Source organism: Coenobita brevimanus, chromosome 71 (assembly GCF_032717465.1).
Source record: "Coenobita brevimanus isolate Jiangsu-jjx chromosome 71, ASM3271746v2, whole genome shotgun sequence".
NCBI classification, from domain to species: Eukaryota; Metazoa; Arthropoda; class Malacostraca; order Decapoda; family Coenobitidae; genus Coenobita; species Coenobita brevimanus.
The window spans coordinates 5,806,534-5,827,693 of record NC_137024.1 but is presented as its reverse complement, the minus strand read 5'-3'; the positions used below and the strand labels follow the sequence as shown (position 1 = coordinate 5,827,693).

Genomic DNA, 21,160 nt, shown 5'->3' with positions numbered 1-21,160 from the left:
AGGCAAATGCTAAGGAGGCTGAATCTCAGGCTCGTATTCAGGAGGCTGAATTTCAGGCAAATGCTAAGGAGACTGAATCTCAGGCTCGTATTCAGGAGGCACAGGTACAGGCTCAGGCACAAATTGAACTTGCTAGGATTCAGGCAGACCATGAGTATCGCATGAAACAAGGTGGAACTGGATCATCTAGCTCTGATGATTTTGATGTGGCTAAAAATGTTAAACTTGTCCCTCCTTTTAATGAATCTGATTTAACAAAGTATTTTCAGTTGTTTGAGAGGGTAGCTACAGGTTTTAATTGGCCCAAAAAGTATTGGCCAGTACTCCTTCAAACTGTTCTCACCGGTAAAGCTCAAGTAACTTATGCATCTTTGCCTCAGGATCAATCTGATAATTATGATGTAGTTAAGAGCTTGATTCTTAAGGCCTGTGAGCTTGTTCCTGAAGCCTATAGAGTAAAATTTAGGACAACTTATAAGCAAGATAATCAATCCCATGTTGAGTATGCAAAAATCAAAGAAGATCTGTTAGAGCAGTGGTTAAATTCTAAGAATGTGGATTCTGATTTTGACAAATTTAAGCAGATGATTTTGCTGGAGGACTTCAAAAGGTGTATTAATAAAGATGTAAGCCTATATCTTGATGAGAAAAGAATAGATAATTTGTCTGATGCTGCAGTCTTAGCTGATGAATATGTTCTCACTCACAAGAGATATTCTAGAGAAAAAAGGAAAGCTGAGAGTAAGTACGTTGCCTCTACTCAGAGTACAGGTAACAGGAAAGAGAATAAAGATGATGTTTCTCAGGAAGTAAATACCAGCTTCACCTCTAGATTTCAGAAAAGTAAATGTACTTAATGTAGTAAACTTGGTCATACTACGGAGAAATGTTTCAGGAGACAGCGTGATGTGAACAAAAAGGAGTCTTTAAATATTCAGTCAATTGGTCTAGTGTCCACCCTTGAGAGTTCCCAGAATTCTTTAACTGAGTTAACTGAACCTGCTTTGAGGGGTAAATTAAATCCTCATGATGAAGCTCCTCTTTTGAGCAGTAACGTGGGTGACGCTCTCAAGAGTTCATGTGCTAATTTCCTGTCTGATGGTTTTGTCAGTCCTCTGGACAGTAATGACAGGAAATCAGTTAAAATATATCGTGATACAGGTGCTTGCCAATCCCTTATGCTGACCAGTGTTCTAGGCTCTAATGTTAATTCCTCTGATGAAACTGTAATCTTACAAGGTGTAGGGAATAATTACTTCTCTGTCCCTCTGTGCAGAGTGAATTTAGAGTCTGGTTTTGTTAATGGTTCTGTTATGGTTGGGTTGGTTGAGACACTCCCAATGTCAGGTGTAACTTTCTTACTTGGAAATGATATTGGTGGAAGTCAAGTGTGTCCAGCTCCTCAGTTGTCTAGTGAGCCAGTGGCTGCGGCCCAGGATTGTGATGCCCCTGATGTGTTCTCTGCATGTGCTGTCACTAGGGCTAAGTCTAAAGTTACTGGTGACTTAGAGGATAATGATGATGATGTTATCCTAGCTGACACTTTTCTTGCTAATTTGGACCACTCACCAGATGAGGCAGTACCCCGTAGTGTTGATAATTTGTCTCGCCAAGAGTTGGTTGAGTTGCAGGTTGCTGACCCTGAGTTGAAAGGTCTAGCTAACTCTGCTTGCAGTGAGGAAGAGTCAGCTGGTGCTTCTACTTGTTATTATATAAAGTCCGGAGTACTTATGAGGAAGTGGAGACCCCCAGCAGCATCAGCCGACTGTGAATGGGAGGTTGTACATCAAGTTGTCATCCCTCGTGTTTGTAGGCAGGATATCATTAGAGTGGCACATGATTCCAGTTTGGCAGGACACCTTGGAGTGAGGAAGACTGTGGCACGCATTTTGAAACACTTCTACTGGCCAGGTATCTTCAGGGATGTTTCCTGGTATTGTAAGTCTTGTCACACCTGTCAAGTTGTGGGGAAGTGTAATCAGACCGAAAAGGTTGCACCTCTAGTTCCCATTCCTCCTTTTGAGGCGCCATTCACCCGTGTGTTGGTGGATATTGTGGGCCCTCTTCCTAAGACTTCTTCAGGATTTTCTTATGTGTTGACCCTGATTGATATGGCTACTCGTTATCCTGAAGCCATTCCACTTAGAAATATCTCAGCAAAGAACGTGGTTAAGGAAATGCTGGGGTTCTTCACTAAGTTTGGTCTGCCCAAGGAGGTACAGTCAGACCGGGGAAGTAATTTCATGTCAAATGTTTTCAAGCAGTCTCTGAAAGAGTTGGGCATCACCCAGATCACGTCTTCAGCTTACCATCCCCAGACCCAAGAAGCGTTGGAGAGATATCATCAAACACTCAAATCGATGCTCAAGAAATACTGTTTGGAACATCAGAAAGACTGGGATAAAGGTCTTCCATTCGTTGTGTTTGCCGCAAGAGAATCTCCAAATGAATCACTGGGCTTCTCACCTTTTGAACTACTGTTTGGCCATGAAGTAAGAGGACCCCTTAAGTTACTCAAGGAATGCTGGCTGTCGGAGGAAGATGACGTCAACCTGCTGGAGTATGTGATGAAGTTCAAAGAACGGCTGTCCACTGCTTTACAGCTGGCGAGAGAGAATTTAGGAGCTGCTCAGGAGAAGATGAAGACATGGTATGATAAGAACTCCAGGTTACGCCACTTTCAGCCAGGAGATCAGGTTTTGATTCTGCTACCGGTGCATGGACAACCTCTTCAAGCCAAGTTTAGTGGTCCTTATTTCGTGGAGAAGAAACTCAGTGATGTCAACTATGTCATCGCCACACCACATCATAGAAAGAACAAGCAACTTTGTCACATTAGCATGCTAAAGTTTTATCACAGGCGGGACGAAAATAAGCCAGTCTGCACTGTAGCTGTTCCACCCGAGTCTGCAAGTGAAGTTCTCCCATGCAGCATGAGCCTGAGTGATAGTTTGGGGAAGAATCCTGATATCATGAATGATCTCCAGACTAAGCTTTCTCATCTACCTCCCGAGGAAAGGCAGGAGTTTTCGGCATTACTGCAGGAGTACCCGCAAGTGTTCCGTGCCACTCCAGGGAGAACCACTGTGTTGATGCATGATGTCGATGTCGGAGACGCAAAGCCAATTAAATTGCCTCCTTACCGTGTGAACCCAGTGAAAGTTCCTCTCATCCAGAAGGAGCTTGGCTACCTGTTGGACCACAAGATGATTGAGCCCTGTCAGAGCGAGTGGAGTTCTCCTGTCACTCTAGTCCCTAAGCCAGGTGGGTCACAGCGGCTTTGCATCGAATACAGATGTGTTAATCAGATAACCAAAACAGACACTTACCCTCTCCCTCGCGTGGGAGATTGCATAGACAAGATCGGAAAGGCTAGGTACATAAGTAAGTTTGATTTGTTAAAGGGATACTGGCAAGTACCTATGACTGAACGTGCTAGGGAGATCTCATGTTTTGTAACACTAGGAAAGACTTTTGCATGTTCTGTAATGCCATATGGTATGAAGAATGCACCAGCCACATTTCAGAAGCTCATGAATGTTGTAACAGAGGGTTTGGTAGGGTGTGTTTATATTGATGATGTATTAATCTTCAGTGACAACTGGAAAGATCACCTATGCCATGTAAGTAAATTTCTTGAGCGTTTGGTTCAGGCTAATCTTGTAGCTAATTTATCAAAGTGTGAGTTTGGTCAAGCTAAAGTTCAGTACCTTGGGTACGTAATTGGTGATGGACATGTTGCACCAGCAGCAGCTAAGGTTCAGGTTATAAGTGATCTTCCCAGACCTAAAAGTAGGAAAGAGCTACAAAGATTTTTGGGAATGGTAGGTTATTACAGGAGATTTGTTCTTAACTTTTCAATTCTTGTATCACCACTTACAGACCTACTGAAAAAGGGAGTTAAATTTGTCTGGACCGATAACTGTGAATCCTCTTTCAGCAAACTTAAAACTATCCTATTAAGTCAGCCAGTGCTCGCTACTCCAAATTTTGCTAAGCCTTTTAAGATGGCTGTTGACGCAAGTGATACAGGAGCTGGGGCTGTTTTGCTGGAAGAGGATGATCAGGGTATTGAACACCCTGTATTACAGTAAGAAGTTCACTCCACCTCAAAAGAACTACTCAACTATTGAGAAAGAGCTTTTGGCCTTGATTTTGGGTTTACAGCATTTTTCATTTTATTTGTGTTCTGGTTTTGACCCCATAGTCATTTATACCGATCATAACCCACTGAAAGTCCTTAGTAAGTTTAAAGATAAAATCAGAGATTGACAAGATGGAGTCTACTTCTTCAGGAGTATTCATTAGACATACAACATGTCAAGGGGAAAGAAAATGTTATTGCAGATTGCTTATCTAGACTTTAGACAGATTGTTTTAGAGTAATAAGAAATTTCCTTTGTAAATTTCTTTTTTCTTTGTGGGGAGGTGTTACATAGCCTATGATTTCATCATCCTTTGTGTAATTCTAACGTACAGTATGCTGCATGTTTGATCACGAGCGTGTTCTACCTCACTCCCCCCTTCTACCCTTATAGTAGAGTAAGTCGTTCTTTCTGTTGTTCAGAGCAGGATTGTCAACTCTTTGTCCCCTATGGCTTCATTTGCGCGTCCTTCTTACAAGTTGTATCAAGCTCTGCCGGCCCCTATATAATGAGCTCAGTCTCTACATTAATTGCCACTTAGATCTACTCCTCATTTTGTTCACATCTCTGTCCTCCCCTGTACAGTTGTTATTATTGTGAGTGCTCAGGAAGTCTCCAATCATCTAGCAGCTGTGTAATTTGAGTATAAGTGTTACTGCATTTTTTCTTGTACTGTATAGCACGGGGTGTTAATTCGTAGGCCTGGTGAGGTTTTTGTGATTCATGTGTTTTAAGTGTCAGCCATTATTGATAATATTTTGTATCTGTAATAATATATCTTGCATTCACTGAGTATTATCTGGTTTTCTCATTTTATCAGGGCTGACTTAGATAAATTTACTCTTGCTAATTTCGTGTTAATAGAGGCTATTGCAGTTAACCATATATTTAACCTGTTTTTTGCCATTACATTATCCTTATGAGTCCTGAATGTTTAGTTGTTAGTTTGAGCATTAAACTTTAACTTGTAATTTTACCTAACTCTTTTGTTTTGAACCTGGAACTTTGCGGGACAGTTTTCTCTGTTCCGTAACAACATAAAACAGACATGCCCAATGAAATGAGACAGAAGATAGTTCATACATCACCGAAAACCCATAATCCTGGCTTCAGCTCATGTTTTTTTTTTCTTGTGTGTGTGTGTGTGTGTGTGTGTGTGTGTGTGTGTGTGTGTGTGTGTTTCTTTCGTACTACAAACACATAGTTATTCAGATTCTTTTGCTGACTGTTCACTGACTTCCGTACTTTCTTCTTCTTAGTTTTTGTGGTTCTATCGCATCCCATCATTATGTGGGGAAGTTATGATGATGGTGATGATGAATGTACCGTCTCTACTTCTTTTCAGTGTAAGTTATATCTAATTATCATGGAGACAGTCGGGTTTACGATGATTCTACATCTCTTCTCACTAGGTTTGGTTAGATTACAGAACGACTTCTTAGACTTGGTTAAGTTAGGTGGGAAGAATGGTGAAGAAGATGATGATGATGATGATGATGATGATGATGATGATGATGAGGAGGAGGAGGATTCTTTTCTGCTTTACGTTAAGTTGGGTTAGGTGAGGTGAGACAAAAGGTCTGGACGATAATGCTGGTTCTGCTTGTTTTCCTGTTAGAGTGTGATTACGACAGTCGCAACAGGGATAATGCCACGTTCACTGGGTGGAAATCGCGGGACGAGATGTGCCAAGCCTTCCTAAACTACTATCCTCGCTTCGATCTCGCCCTTTGCCGCTCATCACCACACCCGGAGATTCTCAAGGACGTTTTCCGCCTAAAAAGCTTCCCAGAGTGAGTGTGTTATGTCATTTGTTTATTGTGTCTTGTATTACTGAGCTCTAAGTTGTTCTGTTCAATATATTGTCTTAACTTACTGAGCGTGAATTAACGTGAGATCAGTTTTAGTTCAACTTGGATCCTCCTCTGGGCTGGAGCTCTTGTGTCCCCTCAAGTCAACACAGTCTTAGTATGAGAGCATAATTCATTCATATGTACGTACACGTTTTTCTAATATTCATAAAAGCAAGAGGTATGTATATTTCTTTTTCTCACAGGACAAGGCATCAGGAAATGAATAGGTAGGCAAATAATTATGAGGTAATGCTGAACATAGATGTGCCTTGCCACATGCAATGATCCACACATCACATACATTGCTAGGAACCTGAACTTGGCCAACTATATAGTCGACCTGAGTTGTGTGAAAGGTGGCGATACCAGAGGGTAGTGAGCGCACTTCGCTAATACACTGCCATTAACTTGGGTAGCATTTGTTTATGAATAAGTTAATGAAGCCAACATCTCACTCACACACCTAGTTCCAAGCCAGTTAGAATACGAACTGAAGTGCGTGCCCCATGCCTTAGAGTGTACCCAGTGATGATGCCGGCAAACCTCACCAGGCAGCCATCTAAGTATGCCCACACTGCATCCCTCAACTCGAGCTACCTTCCCTATAGCGTATTGTACTCACAGTTACAAAGATTTCACAAATTTTACAATATAAGCATGTTGTACAGTGATTTTTCACCAATCAGATTAGTTACAAAGGCTATTTGTAGCCTATTAACTCCTAACAACCAGGTGACGGCTATATCCAACTCAAACTTGGTGGATCGGGGCTGCTAGGTGACGACTATAACAGCAGGTGCTTTCACGCCACAGTTTGCAGTGGCCACCACTTGATATCGTCACCTGGTGTTTCCCTTTACCTCACATCCTACATGGTGCAGTGAAGGTGAACCTACCCAGGAAATGGCATTCATGGTCACCACGCCCCGGAGGCGGCGGGGAACAAGAACACCAAGACATCCCCCAGCCTTCAACATAACTGAATCGGCCCTCACAGCACTGGCTGCGAACATGACATCACAGGCAGCTCCCCAGGCAGCTGCCAGACCTCCGCCAGCAGCCTTGACACCAGAGAAATGCGAGATGGAGATTTCTTCAGTGGGCTTCAGAATGTGGAAACACTCTGTGGAAACCTGGTTGCAACTTCCAAGATGGATGGACCAGGAATCAGTCCTTCATATACGCCTGCTGTGTGTGCAGTCCCTACAGTGTGCTTTGGATTCCAGGTTCACCACAGATCAGTGGGAAATGCTGTCACCCAAGGAAACGCTCAAGGCCATAGAAAAAATCGTGCTCCACTCATTGAATCAGGCAGTAAGGTGGGCTGACTTTTTTAGTACATGCCAAGCACCAGGTGAATCTGTTAGTGTTTACATGTCCAGGTGTGTGCAGGAGGCTATAGACTGCGCATTTCAGCGCCCAAGCTGTGATGGTGATCTCTCAGAGTACATGCTAATGCGCAAAGTGATGGTTTGGCCTCAGTGATCCCACTTTAAGGCAAGAAGTGTTTAGGCAGTGTGATAATCTCAGCGTTATAGATAGCCTAAGGGGCTTTCATGCATCATTTGAGGCGGCTCAGTGCGATGCTGGGTTGGGCGGGAAAATTGCACGTGAATGAGCAGTGGCGGGAACTAACGTAACATCCCTTGATGTCATCGACGACAACAACATGCCGCCACCCGCATAGTTGCCGCCTCGCGCCAGCCAGCCACCTCGCCTCAGTCAGCTGACATGCCACCCAGACCCTGCAGCAACTGTGGCACAAGACATGGCCCTGACAGGAAGATGTGCCCAGCAAGAGGGTTCACTTGTAGGGCATGCGGGAGACAGGGGCACTTCATGAAAATGTGTAGGTCAGCTAAGCAGCTGGAGGCTGGGACAGCCATAAACAGTGTAATAGTTGGTGCCACTGCTCTGGCTTCTGAGTCACTCCTGCAGGTGAGTGTAGCCCAGCAATCAGGAGGTAGGGTGCAAGCGACCGTGGCTGTGGCTGACACAAGGGCACAGGTGTGTGTTGCTGGCCCCGCCCTGATGACATTGCTAGGTCTCCGGCCTGTGCTTTTACAGCATCGGTCTGGCTTACAAGACCTGGTTAAGATCCCACTGGCCAGCCTGGGTGTGGCATCGTGCCGCATCAGCCACATGGACCGTTCCACACGGCAGGAAGTGTACTTTGTTAAGTCTGTGGAGCACCTGTACTTGTCATGCACCACCTGTAAGGAGCTGAGATTGGTGCACAGCAGTTTTCCCCACCCACCTCCCATTGTCGCTGCCACAGAGGTGGTAGAAGGTGTTAGCAATGGTCCCCCGGTGAGGCCAACTTCCATCCTACTTCAGCCACTGGAAGAAAATGTCCTACAACTAGAGCAGTGGCTCCTGAGGCAGTTTTCATCATCCACATTCAACACTGACAGATATCCATTGCCCGTGATGGAGGGTCCCCAGCATCACATCCACCTCATGGAGGGCATACGGCCCCACGCCTGCCACACTCTGGCCTCGGTACCCAAGCACTGAGAAGTGGAGGTCAAACAGTAGCTCGATGAGGACATCAGGAAAGGCGTGATCCACCCAGTTCCAGCAGGAGTAGCGACAGAGTGGTGCGCCCGCATGGCAGTGATGGTAAAGAAGTCAGGCAAGCCTCGCAGAACAGTCGACTTCCAGAAACTGAATGCCTGCTGTCTGCGGGAAACCCACCACACTCCCGCATCCTTCGACATGGTGTCCAACATCCCCCCACACTCATACAAGACAGTAGCGGATGCACACTGGGGGTTCCACCAAGTTAAGCTCGACAAAGAAAGGAAACACCTGATGACCTTTATAACGCCTTGGGGTGGTACCAGTACTGCCGGCCACCATGGGGCACTGCTCAGCCACCGACGCATACACAAAGAGGTTCAATGATGCCATCTGCGAATTTCCACGCAAGCACAAGTGTGTGGACGACATGCTTCTATATGATGCCAGCACTGAGGAAGCATTCTGGCACACATATGACTTTCTGGAGTTGTGCGCTAGGAAGGGAATTATCCTCAAGCCGGAGAAGGTCCAGTTCTGTCGAAGGGAGGTGGAATTTGTGGGTTTCCACCTGGACTGGGAGGAATACAGGCCTACCAAGAACCGGCTGGCAGCTATCAGGGAATTCACCATGCCTGCGCAACCCTTGATCATGGATGTGAGATCCTGGTACGGCTTCGTGAATCAGTTGGCACCCTTCCTGGCCACATCCCCTGTCATGGAACCCTTTAGAGACCTCCTTAAGAAGCCTGCAGGGAGCAAGGTATACTGGGTTGAGCAACCCCAACAGAAGCTCCGCCGGGCCAAGGACACCATCTGCCAGCAGGCCAAGGATGGGCTGGCATACTATGACTGGACCAGACCCACAGTCGTCATCACTGACTGGAGTAAGGAAGGGTTCGGATTCATCCTCCTCCAGCAGTACTGCTCCTGTGCATCTGCTGAGGCACCATTCTGCTGCAAGGGAGGTTGGCGCCTGGCCCTCTGCAGCAGCCATCACCTGACCACAGCGGAAGCAGGGTATGCACCGATTGAAGGGGAGGCCCTGGCAGTGGCCTGGTGCCTGCGCAAGGCCCACCTGTTCCAGTTGGGTTGCCCCGACCTTGTCCTGGTGATGGACCACCGTCCTCTGGTGAGGCTGCTCGGTGACATGGCTCTCATGGATATTGCAAACCCATGACTCTTCTGGCTGAAGGAGAAGACGATGCAGTACAAGTTTACCATCCGCTTTCTGCCGAGGAAGAAAAATTGTGTGGCTGACTTCCTGTCCAGGTACCCATCCATGAAGACTGTGCTGGACATAATGGATGAGGAACAGGATGAGGACCTGGTGAGTGACATAGCAGTTGCCACGGTGGCAGCTCTGGCCCTGAGCAAGCATCTCACCCTCGATGAAGACATGGTCCTGCAGGCCTCACAGGAAGACCCAGTGTATCAACTGCTGGTGGTTAAAGTGCTGGCAGGCGACTGGCACTCTCAGAGGTCTCAAAAGATCGCCTGCCTATGACCATACTACAACGTCAGGGACAGACTAGGTGTGTCAAGAGGCCTGGTCAGGTATGCATTCGACCGAAACCACCCTCGCCTGGTGATCCCCAAAGGTCTGTGCCAGCAAGTGGCGGCCCACCAGCACGCGGGCCACCATGGATTTGATTCTATGCTCAGGAGGGCAAGACAGACAGTGTACTGGCCCAGCATCGAAGGTGATGTGCACCACCACCAGTCCTCCTACAGCAAGTGCAACACACATGCACCGTCACAACCACTGGAACCCCTGCTGCTTACCCCACCGCTGCAGTACCCCTTCTAGCAGACGGTGGTGGACACCTTCCAACTGCAAGGACACTCCTACCTGGTCTATGCAGACAGACTGATTGAGTGGCTCGAAGTGACTCACCTTGCCAACGGCATGGCCTCGGAGATGATCAAGGACCAGTTGTGACGTCACTTCACCTGGTGGGGTGCCCTGGAACTGATCCCGATAGATGGGGACACCAACCTAGTCAGTGAAGAAATGTCATCCTTCTTCAAAAAGTGGGGTGTGGGCATGTACCTGTCATCAGCTCACTACCCCCAATCGAATGGCAGGGCAGAGGCAGCGGTCAAGTCAGCAAAGAGGATACTCCATGACAGTGCAGGGGTGGATGGGAGCCTGGACAGCAACAGGAAGTCACTTGCCCTGCTACAGTATCTCAACACACCACTTCGGGACATCAGCATATCCCTGTCACAGCTAGCATTGGGGTGCCAGCTGCTTGATGGTGTGCCAGCTGTTAAGCAGAGCTTCAGGGTCGACAGCTTTTGGGGCTGGACGCTACGTCAGCAAGAACGTCAGATGGCCCACCACAATGACGGCCAACGTACTGGATGTACCTGTCACCCACGCCATCAACTCGTCCCAGGCAGCAGTGCGCTGGTGCAGGACCAAGCTAGCAAGGCATGGAATAGGTCGGGAGTTGTGGTGGAGGCCAGGGAGAACAGGCAGTACCTAATCAGGCTGGATGGTAGTGGACGGCTCTCTCTCAGGACCCGCACGTACCTGAAACCACTACAACTGTAGCCACAAGCAGAGGTACCTGGTGACCCTGAGCCCCAACCGACCGACAGCTTACTGCCACCACCCCCTATCAGCACACCACCACCATCAATGCCATTCCCCACAGGCAGGCATTGCAGACAGCCACCATGGTTGTCAGATTATGTGCAATGTTGAGGGGCAATGCAGTTTAGATACTGTATAAGGGAATGTGTTTATTCATCCGTTTATTTAGTCAAAATTTTTCATTTTCCCTCTGTATGAATTAGCCTTGCATTTATTATCAGCCACTTATCGCACAGCCTTGTCTGTATCATCTTAAAATTTTACACCTGCTGTAGCCTGCTGTGCCTCTGTTGTATATACTGTATAAGGGTGTATCTCAGTTTCATGCTTGTCCACTGTCAGTTTCTTTTTTCTTTCAGCCACTGTCCAAGCTTTTGGAGGGGGAGTTGTAGGATATTATCATATTGTTGATATACATAATGCTAACTGGCAACCCCAGCTTGCCCGCCGGTTGTGAGGGGACGAGCTTCCCTTGTAACGGTTGGACCTCTCAGTAAAGTCAGCACGTAGCCCTGGTTGATTGATTGATTGATTGTAGTAGAAACTGGCAGTGCAACTGCTAGGGTCATATGCCGCCGGACAACAAGCTAAAACATGCGGCAAATAAATAATGCATAATCAAAATAAAGTTAATAACTTTCACTAGAAATAAAACACTGAAAATAATAAAAGAACAGTTAAAAGAAAAAACAAGTACTTATAAAAGTGGAAGGAGGTCCGCCCCCTGAAGAAAACCAAAAACATCAGTAAAATCGCTATGGTCTCCACCAAGCATCGAGGAGAGACAGTAGGCACCATATACCCCTCTATGCCTATGGAGGAATCTCTGACGCAGGTCCCCCAAACTTGGACACTCGACCAGCAAGTGATGGACAGTAAGGGGAACAAAGCAATCATCACAGTATGGTTGAGTCTCACTACCCATCAGGAACTCATGTGTAAGCCGAGAGTGCCCAATGCGAAGCCTAGCAAGAGCTACCTCCAATCGCCGAGGCATGGAATGGAGAACCCTTGGCACAACCACTCTCTGAAGGACCTCTTTCAGCTTATTATGAGCAAAACCATCCCAGCGTCTCTGCCAACACACATGAATTCTGTCCCGCAAGTAAGGTGTTAGATCAGATGCAGGAAGCGGATATTCTGTTGGGGGCTGTTGAGTAGCCGCAGCCTTGGCCAATGCATCCGCCGTCTCACTGCCCACCACACCAACATGTGCGGGAACCCAGCAAAAATCCACTCTCTTCCCCCGACGACGAATGAGGAGCAGCCACTCCAAAATAGCTAAAACTAAGGGATGGGAAGAGTTAAAAGAGTCCAGGGCCAAAAGCGTCCCTTGAGAGTCGCTAAAAATATTAAAATAATTGTCAGGGTGAACAAACACCAACTTCAAGGCTAAAATGATGGCTGACAACTCTGCAGTAAAAACTGAGGCAACCAAAGGAAGACTACCTCCACGGCTAAAATTGGGAAATACCACTCCAAAACCAACACCTGATGTGAATTTAGAGCCATCAGTATACACAGGCACAGAACCACCATGACTAGAAGCATGTTCTAAAAATAACCTTAAAAGACACTGAGCAACAAAATCCTTTGAGCCAGCAAAAAGCCTGCAGAAAGTTACCCTGGGTATATCCAAGACACAACCCTCGGGATCCAAACAGGACTAACAAGTACTGCCGACAAATCAAACCCCTCCATTATATCCTGAACTCTATAGCCAAACGGACGAGGCATGCGAGGGTGTCTACTATAACACAATAAACAAGACTGTTTTGTCACACACTCACAGACAAGTGAGTCTGGAAGGCGACGAATCCGGAGCCAGCACCTTACTGCAACAGACTGACGCAGTAGATCTAAGGAAGGCACACCAGCTTCCACCAATAAGCTGGGAATTGGAGAGGACCAAAAAGCCCCAGTTGCAGGCGAAGACCAGCATGATAGACAGCATCTAGAGTTTTTAGTCTTGATTCTGTGGCAGAGGAGTATACCTCATAGCCATATTACAGCTTAGAGGTTATAAATACCTGAAACAAATGCAAGAGTGTCCTTCGATCAGCACCCCAAGAGATATGGGACAGAACCCTCATAGATTGAGAGCCTTCATACATGATGTTTTAAGATTTGTCAAGTGTGAGACCCATGTCAAACGACAATCAAACGTCAGGCCCAAGAATTTCATCTCTGTCACACAACGGAGTCTCCTGCCACAAAGCTGGAGATCAGGGTCCGGGTGTACCCCTCACATCCTACAGAAGTGCATAGCCATAGTCTTTGAAGGGGAAAACTGAAAACCCTTGGAAGTGGCCCAGGCAGAAATCTTGTCCAAGGCAAGTTGCATATGCTGCTCAATAGCAGACATGCAGGAGCCAGAAAACCATATACCTAAGTCATCCACATAAAGAGATGAGGATACCCCAGCAGGCACAGTGTCAATGATACCATTGATGGCCACTGCAAACAGGGAAACATTTAAGACATTCCCCTGTGGGACACCTTCCTCCTGGCACAGTGGCGCAGAGAGGGTAGAACCCACATGGACCTGAAATTGTGTCGGTCAGTCAAGAAGTCTCCAAGCAACAAAAGCAGGCGACAACATAAACCAAAGGCATGAAGTTGTTGGAGGATGCCATGGCACCAGGCAGTGTCATAAGGTTTCTCAAGGTCAAAAAACACAGCCACAAGATGTTGCTTGGAGGCAAAAGCTTCACAGATTGAAGGTTGTCTGAAGTATTTGACCAACTTTTCGAACAGCTTGCACACACATGATGTTAAAGTGATAGGGCGATAGTTGGAGACTTGGGAATGGTCTCTACCAGGCTTGGGAAAGGGGAGGACAATACCCAACTTCCAACTTCTCGGAATAGAGCCCTCACTCCAAACCCTGTTAAAAAGGTTCAATAAAAACTGAAAGTGAATCAGTCAGTAGATGACTCAGCATAGCGTAAGGAATATCATCAGGCCCAGGAGCATTGTCACCACACTCTGAAAGGGCAGCACACAGCTCATGGAGACTGAAATCTAAATTATACTGCTCTCCGCCATGAGAGCGAAAGTCAAGACCCAGCCTCTCCTGATTCCTACGAAAGGTAGCAAATGGCTCAGAAGGATCCTTTGTAGAGACAGCATAAAACTGATTTGCAAAAGCAGAGGCTACTGCATCTGGTGAAAGCACAACACCGGAGGGAAGGGGGACAAGAACCTACCAGAAATCTTGCGCACCTTTTTCCACACCACAGACATTGAAGTTGAAGATGTAACTGTAGAAACATACGACCTCCACGAGTTACGGCGAGCATTCTTCACGACCCATCTATAGTGAGCACGTGCTTTTGCGAAACTGTATTTTTAGAAAAACAACATTACGATTGGCAAAATACCGACGGGCAGCTGCTTTGTAAGTTCCCTTTGCTATGGAGCAGTCATTATTCCACCATGGCACAGGTCTCCGGGAAAAAACACCAGAAGTCCGTGGGATGGAATGAACCCCTGCTGAGAAAATGGTCTTAGTAAAATAACATTCGGCATCATCGATAGTTGAAAAATCACTATCCCTTTTGGCAAATACACATAGTTCCTCAAAGAGAGACCAATCAGCCCTGTCCAGACACCAGCGTGGCAGACGGGCTGCAGGAACAGAGCGAGTAGGCTGGACCACTACAGGATTATGGTCACTACCATGTAGATCATCCAAAACCTCCCAAGAAAAATCAAGGGCATAGTCAGAGGAGGAGATGGTAAGGTCAATGACAGAATATGTGCTAGTCTGAACATGAAAATGGGTCGGCCTCCCATCATTTAGGACAACCAAATCTAAATCCTCAACCAAAGAGGCAAGAAGATCACCCCGGGAATTTGAAAGTGAGTCACCCCATAAAGGATGGCAGCCATTAAAGTCACCAAGGAGTAGGAAAGGGGGTGAAAGTTGGCTGATAAGGGTTTCTAGATCAGCACGTATAACAGGAACGGAAGGTGGAAGGTACAGACAACAGATGGTATAGCACCTCCCAGCGTGCATTTGTACTGCTAGAACTTGAAAGTGGGACTGAATCTCAAAGGAAATAAAGGGGACATCAGAACGGCACAAAATTTTACATCCACCGCTGTGACCACCAGGAGATGCATGGAAGGCCTCATACCCCTTAATAGAAGGGAACTGTCTGTCCCCCACCATTGTCTCCTGAAGACAGACACATAGTGGGTTCAGAGCAGAGAGTAATAACTGCAATTCCTCCCAATTTGCCATGGCACCTCTACAGTTCCACTGAAGACAGATTGGTACCGATTGAGCCGTAGTGATTAGTATTAAATATTATGAACTTAGAAACACCAAAGTCATGTAGCAACCTCGTTGGGAAGGGAGTGAAAGCCCTTCTTCCTAGGCGTGGAGCTCTGCCTCACCAACCGAGAAGACAATGAAGATTTAGAGTTTCCATGGGTGGAAGTACCCTTACACCGAGACATGTCCCGCCCATCGCCAGAATGAGCCCGAAGCACAGAGACCTTCTTGGAAGACCCACGTGCCCCATCCGCACACCCATGTGAGGGTTCAGCTGGAACCTCGGGGCCAACCGAACCCCCCCCCAACCGAATCAAAGGTTAGCCGCTGGGTGACGGATCAGAGGGAGCAAGCAACTGAGCTTTTTGAGTATCTAAAGACCCAGGCCCCACCACACCTGAGCAAGAGGCAGGGACGGGAATCCTAGAAGGGCCATCATGAACACCCACAAACTTAGATGCCACCACTGGCTGGGTTGTCGAGCGAAGAGTCCCCTCAGAATCCTCATGCGGTACAGAAGTTTGAACCTTATGAGGAGGGGAGTCACCCAAAAACTCCTCACTCCTCACTCGTTTGAGGTTGGAAGATGCAACCTCCATCTCGCACCAGAACTTAAAGCATTAGAATCTGTAGTGCCACACTGTAAAGAAGAGTGAACAACAGTAGCAGAGCTGGCAGATTGTGCAGGAGCAGCAGTCGGTACGGGAGTAGCAGCCGATACAGGAGTATGAGAGATGCTGTTTTTTTTTGGATATGTCAGGACAAGGATGCATAGGAAGGACACTGGGAGTTTTGGATGTGTCAAAACAAGGTGTAGCATCAACACGGGTGTTTGTCACAGGAGGAACCGGAGGAACTGGGATGGGGGAGGCACTCCCAGACGCTGGAGGATCCACCGCAGAGCGGACACCCCCAGAGACGGGAGGCACCTCCCTGGAGGAAGCACAGCTGCTTCCAGGCTGCACTCCCTCAGTGAAACCCCCCGGGTGAGAAGGCTGGGAAGTAGAAACCCGAGAATTTGATGGGGCATTGTGTGATGGCAGGGGCACCTGCCGGGTAGCTTTATGGCGAGACAACACAGCAGCAAAGGTAATCTCAGGGCGAATGAACCACTCCCTTACCCTGGCCTTTGCCTCAGAAAAGGAAATTTTCTCCTTTGTTCGGACAGAAATACTCTCATATTCATACTTGTATACTTTGCAATCCCTTGAGGAGGCTGCATGTGCTCCTCCACATTTCAAACATTTAGAGGGTTGAGAACAATCATCCATACCATGAGAAATTCCACCACAATTTCCACAAACCTCAGGAAGGCCAGACGCTTCCCGCCTGCAAGAACGGCGAACATGACCAAATCTTTGACAATAATAGCACCTTCTAGGTCGGGGAACATAAGGTTTAACCTTAAGCTTCCACCATGCAGCGGTGATGACCTCTGGCAAAGTAGGACGATCAAATGTCAAGATAAGAGTGGGCATGGGGGTTAAAATCCCATCAACTTTCTTCATTATTCTTTGTACTGCTACAACTCCCTGAGGAGCCAGACCCTCTAAGAGGGAAGAATCAGAATATGAGACCAAGTCATGAGAATATACAACCCCTCGGGACTGATTTAGGACCAAGTGATGAGAGGCAGATACGGGATAACCAGTGACCATAGTTAGGGACTGGATGCATGAACTCTCTTCATTCCTGGCTTCTAGCAATAGAGAAACTTCACCCTGCAAAGAGACCTTGGGGGTAAATCCACATGCTGTAACTAGACCACTGTGAATCTGAAAACAATTCAGGTTCCGGAAGGAAGTACCATTATCCATTTTGAGGACTATGTATTTTGTGTAAGAGTGATTCACAGAAACACCAGGTAACAGCTCCATAGAAAGAGGATTGTGATTCGCAGTTTTGGCAGATGACCCGGAGGGTACAGGGTCATCGGCCAGAGAGTGACCAGTTGATGCCGACTCGTGCAGCTGGTCACCGACCACACGAGTGGTTAATGAATTGCTTAATGTATCCATATACACATTGATGAATATAAATTGGCACCAGGAGCCAAGGGAAACCGCCTACCAGGGAGTGAGGGGACCGAGTGCGGTCTGATGGGAGCGGGGTACCTCGTCCCCAGAGTGTGTCCCAAAAAGGACACCCCATGCTACGAAAGTTTGCACTCACCAGTGCGAAGACCCCATTCTCCAACATCTCCCAGCCCAGACACCCAGCCAACCAACTCAGGACAGCACCGAGGCAATCCCTCTGAATGGCAGCACCGATGACCCATACGGGTAACCTACGTTTCGGACAGCACTTAGGCAGACCCCTCACCCACAACCCTACCAGCATGGGAGACCCTGCCAGATGTCGTTACATCCACGGCCAGGCTTGTGGGATCACAGGGGCACGCAAGCCCCCCCACCACGACAAGGTGGCTGCCCACGGGGGGGACGTAGCCCTGGTGTTTCCCTTTATCTCACATCCTACAGTAGGCTAAAGCAGACCTGATAGAGGCATCAGTAACTCCTTCCTTTATCTTTTTTACGTAATTCCAGCATTGAATCAATAAAACATTGCTCACTGAATCATTTTGACACAGTAATTGTTCTGTACTTTGGAAGAACTGGCAGACAAGTGAAACCCATTTTACCGTGTGTTTAACATAAGTGCGCCTAAATTGTGCATAACAACATGGTGGATAGCCCACTCCCGGTAACATCACTAGAGGGTCTTGGTGAAGCACTCCAGTCTGCATCTCATAGTTCAATACCCCTATCCCAGAGGTGTCAAATTGGTGGCCTCGCAGGCCACATGTGGCCCTCAGAGAGGAAAAGAGTGGCCCTCGATGACGTAAGAAAAAATGAGAAATAAGAAACGGAAAATCCCATAAAATTTGTCGTATGATCAAGTGAACAAGCATTACAGCACTGTTAAGAAATATTTATTAATAATTTGATTGAGAAAAATTCCATTTGAATACTTTATTAGTGAACAAATATGTCACGAAACTTTTATTTAAATATTATCAATAACTTGAAGCAAAAGCCAATGCCACTCTAAGGATTAGATGGCCTACCGAACTTCTCCGAACGTTTCAATAGGCAGCATCTTTGCCATATGATATATTGGTATTATTTTCATTCAACAAGTTTCCAGTTTTATACTGCAGTTTTAAAAGTTGCATGCATTTTAAAGTAATAATGTAGGCTATAGTACAGTGTGCAAAAATAGTTCACTAATATGATGGAAATCTAGAAACAGCATTTCTTATTTTGATAAATTTGAAATGCAAAATGTAAACACGCTGGTCTAGGCTCCCAGGGACACACGTAACACAGTTTTGGGAGAGTTGATGCTTGCATAACCGGTAATATCCTATTGTTTCTACATTTGTTTCTGGTCAGTGGTTATTGTAGCTTATGGTGACTGGGAATGGAAGTTGTTAGAGAGTCACCAGTTGAAACTGATAATAAAGGATGGTGATAGTCTGTCACAAGATTACATGTAATAAAACCGTTAGGTTTACTTGGCCCTCGGACGATCACCAGAATTGAAGTGTGGCCCTTGGGAAGGATTGAATTTGACACCACTGCCCTATCCTAACATGAACGATATTGCCTGGGGATAGCAAAAGTAAAATTAGAAATACAGTACCGGGTTCAAGATGTTAATGCCCATTGTGCAATCGTCAGGCATAGATCTAACCCTTTTTCTTCCTCCAGAGATCTGAACTTGGCCGCCTTTATATTCGACCCCGAGGTGGGTGACGGACGGCGGTACCAGGAGGCGGTGAACACGCTGCCCTGGGACACCCTCGACCGTCAGCTTATCAACAACAGGATCACATATGGCGACCACGTCATCAAATGCCAGTACAACTATGGCGTCTCCATGAAAGTAAGTCCTGACTTTGACTAGCCAGGCCCTCAGATGTAGCTTAATATTAATTAATATTAATATTGACCAAAGATATTGCTAATCCAGGAGGTAAGCCTTTGCTAATTACCTTTAACGGGATAGTCTCTTTGTCCAGAGATCATTGTAATCTCTGGTCTAATATCCTGCTAATTCTTGAAAGTCTTTGTCTTTAATTGGTTAATCCCGTTGACTTGACGTAATACCAATTGCTTCGACGTAACATAACACTAATTCTTTTGACCCAATATATTAGTAATTCTCTGACCTAACATAATACTAATTCCTTTGACCTAACGTAATGCTAATTCCCTTGACCTAACATTACACTAATTCCTTTGGCCCAGCATAATACTAATACCTTTGATCTCACATACTGCCATTTTTTTTTTTTAACCAACATAATGCTAACTTCTTTTAATCGCCAAAAGACTAAAACCCATGACCTGACACAATAATAATCTCTTCGACCTACCTTGCTGCTAATCTCTTTGACCTAACATACTGCTAATCCCCTTGACTTGGCATGATGTTAATTCCTTTGACCTAACAGAACGGTATAACTACATTAGCTTCATTATGATGCCACACTCTTCACCTTAACCGGGCCCAGATTTTCGTCCCTTTTCAGCTTATTTCGCGTAGATCAGTGGCAGAATCAGATACTGCTACGGCTCTACTTACTTTCATAGGACCTCTTCATGACTAGCATCATAATTTAACGTTATTCAGTTTTCATAACTCAGCATTGAAGATGGAGATGGCAGAGTAAAAGCAGTACAGTTGACAGTGTTTCTCGTAGTTTCTATCCTTAATGGTGTTCTCTCTGGCAGCTGTCCACGAATCTGACCCGTTATCCGAGAGCGGTGCCTTACGTTCCCCCTGAAGACAAGGCCTGTGCCCATGTCCACAGGTCCGCCTCCCACCTGGTGCCCTCCAGTGGTCATCCTTCTACCCCACTGGCTGGCCTGGTCCCAATCCTTTTCCTCACAGTGATGCTGGCTTCTCTCGCAGTGTGGGAAGCCTCGCCTCCACCACACTGGTAGGGGTGGCTTCCTCACAATAGGGCCTGTATTTATAGATTCTCTGAAACTCTTTTCATCAGTAACATCTTTTGTATTTTATTTTTGGTTGTTTCAGATGCCTTTAAGTAGCTTACGAGACTTTTCGAACTGGAGGGATTACATGTAGCTTATAAAAATTCGTTCACTACTAAGTATCCTTCATAAAATTGAGCAAAATCGTCTGGATATAGGTAGAGTAAATTTTTTAAAAATGTGTCTGTGGTTAGGATTTAGTTGTGTAGAACACTGCTTCTGTATTGGTTTATTGAGACAATGTCTTCACTGACGAACAGTTAACTATAAATTTCAAGCCATGTGCACTTTCAGCTCAAATGTTCCCCACGCAATTGGTAAAGCAACCAACCAGAATACCAGATAATCCTGACCATATCATCAGTCTCTTGGATCCATGCCTGACAAATAATCCAGATGAATACAGGACGGAAGTACTGTCATCACTTGGATTCTCCGATCACAGTCTCATCAAGGCCTCATTAGTCAGCTTCCTCAAACCTCCCGTTGTGAACTTGTCAGGGTTACCAGATGGCACTTTAACAGGGCAGAATGGAATAGATTCAGAAATTATCTTGTTGATATTCCATGGCAGTCTTACTTCTCCAGTGACGTCAATTCTACCCAGTCCCACATTAATGACTTAATACAAGCTGGTATGGAATTGTTCATACCAAGTCAACAATTCACAAAAAGATCGGACTCCCCAAAATGGTTTGATAGCAATTGTGGCAGAGCAGCGACCCGAAAGTCATTAGCATATAACTCTTACTTAG

General features: G+C 46.2%; 1 protein-coding gene and 1 pseudogene across 1 annotated transcript in view; both read left to right on the top strand.

Moving 5' to 3' along the window:
* Nucleotides 1–20,354, top strand: part of LOC145406644 (DBH-like monooxygenase protein 1) — a 48,822-nt gene extending 28,468 nt beyond the window's left edge. Inside the window, exons 10-12 of the mRNA XM_080277726.1 lie at nucleotides 5,764–5,938; nucleotides 19,116–19,290; nucleotides 20,142–20,354. Of these exons, the coding sequence (XP_080133852.1) occupies nucleotides 5,764–5,938; nucleotides 19,116–19,290; nucleotides 20,142–20,354 (563 nt within the window). The remainder of the gene's footprint in view (nucleotides 1–5,763; nucleotides 5,939–19,115; nucleotides 19,291–20,141) is intronic.
* On the top strand, nucleotides 6,902–10,025 carry LOC145406585 (uncharacterized; annotated as a pseudogene).
* Nucleotides 20,355–21,160: the final 806 nt, after the last annotated feature.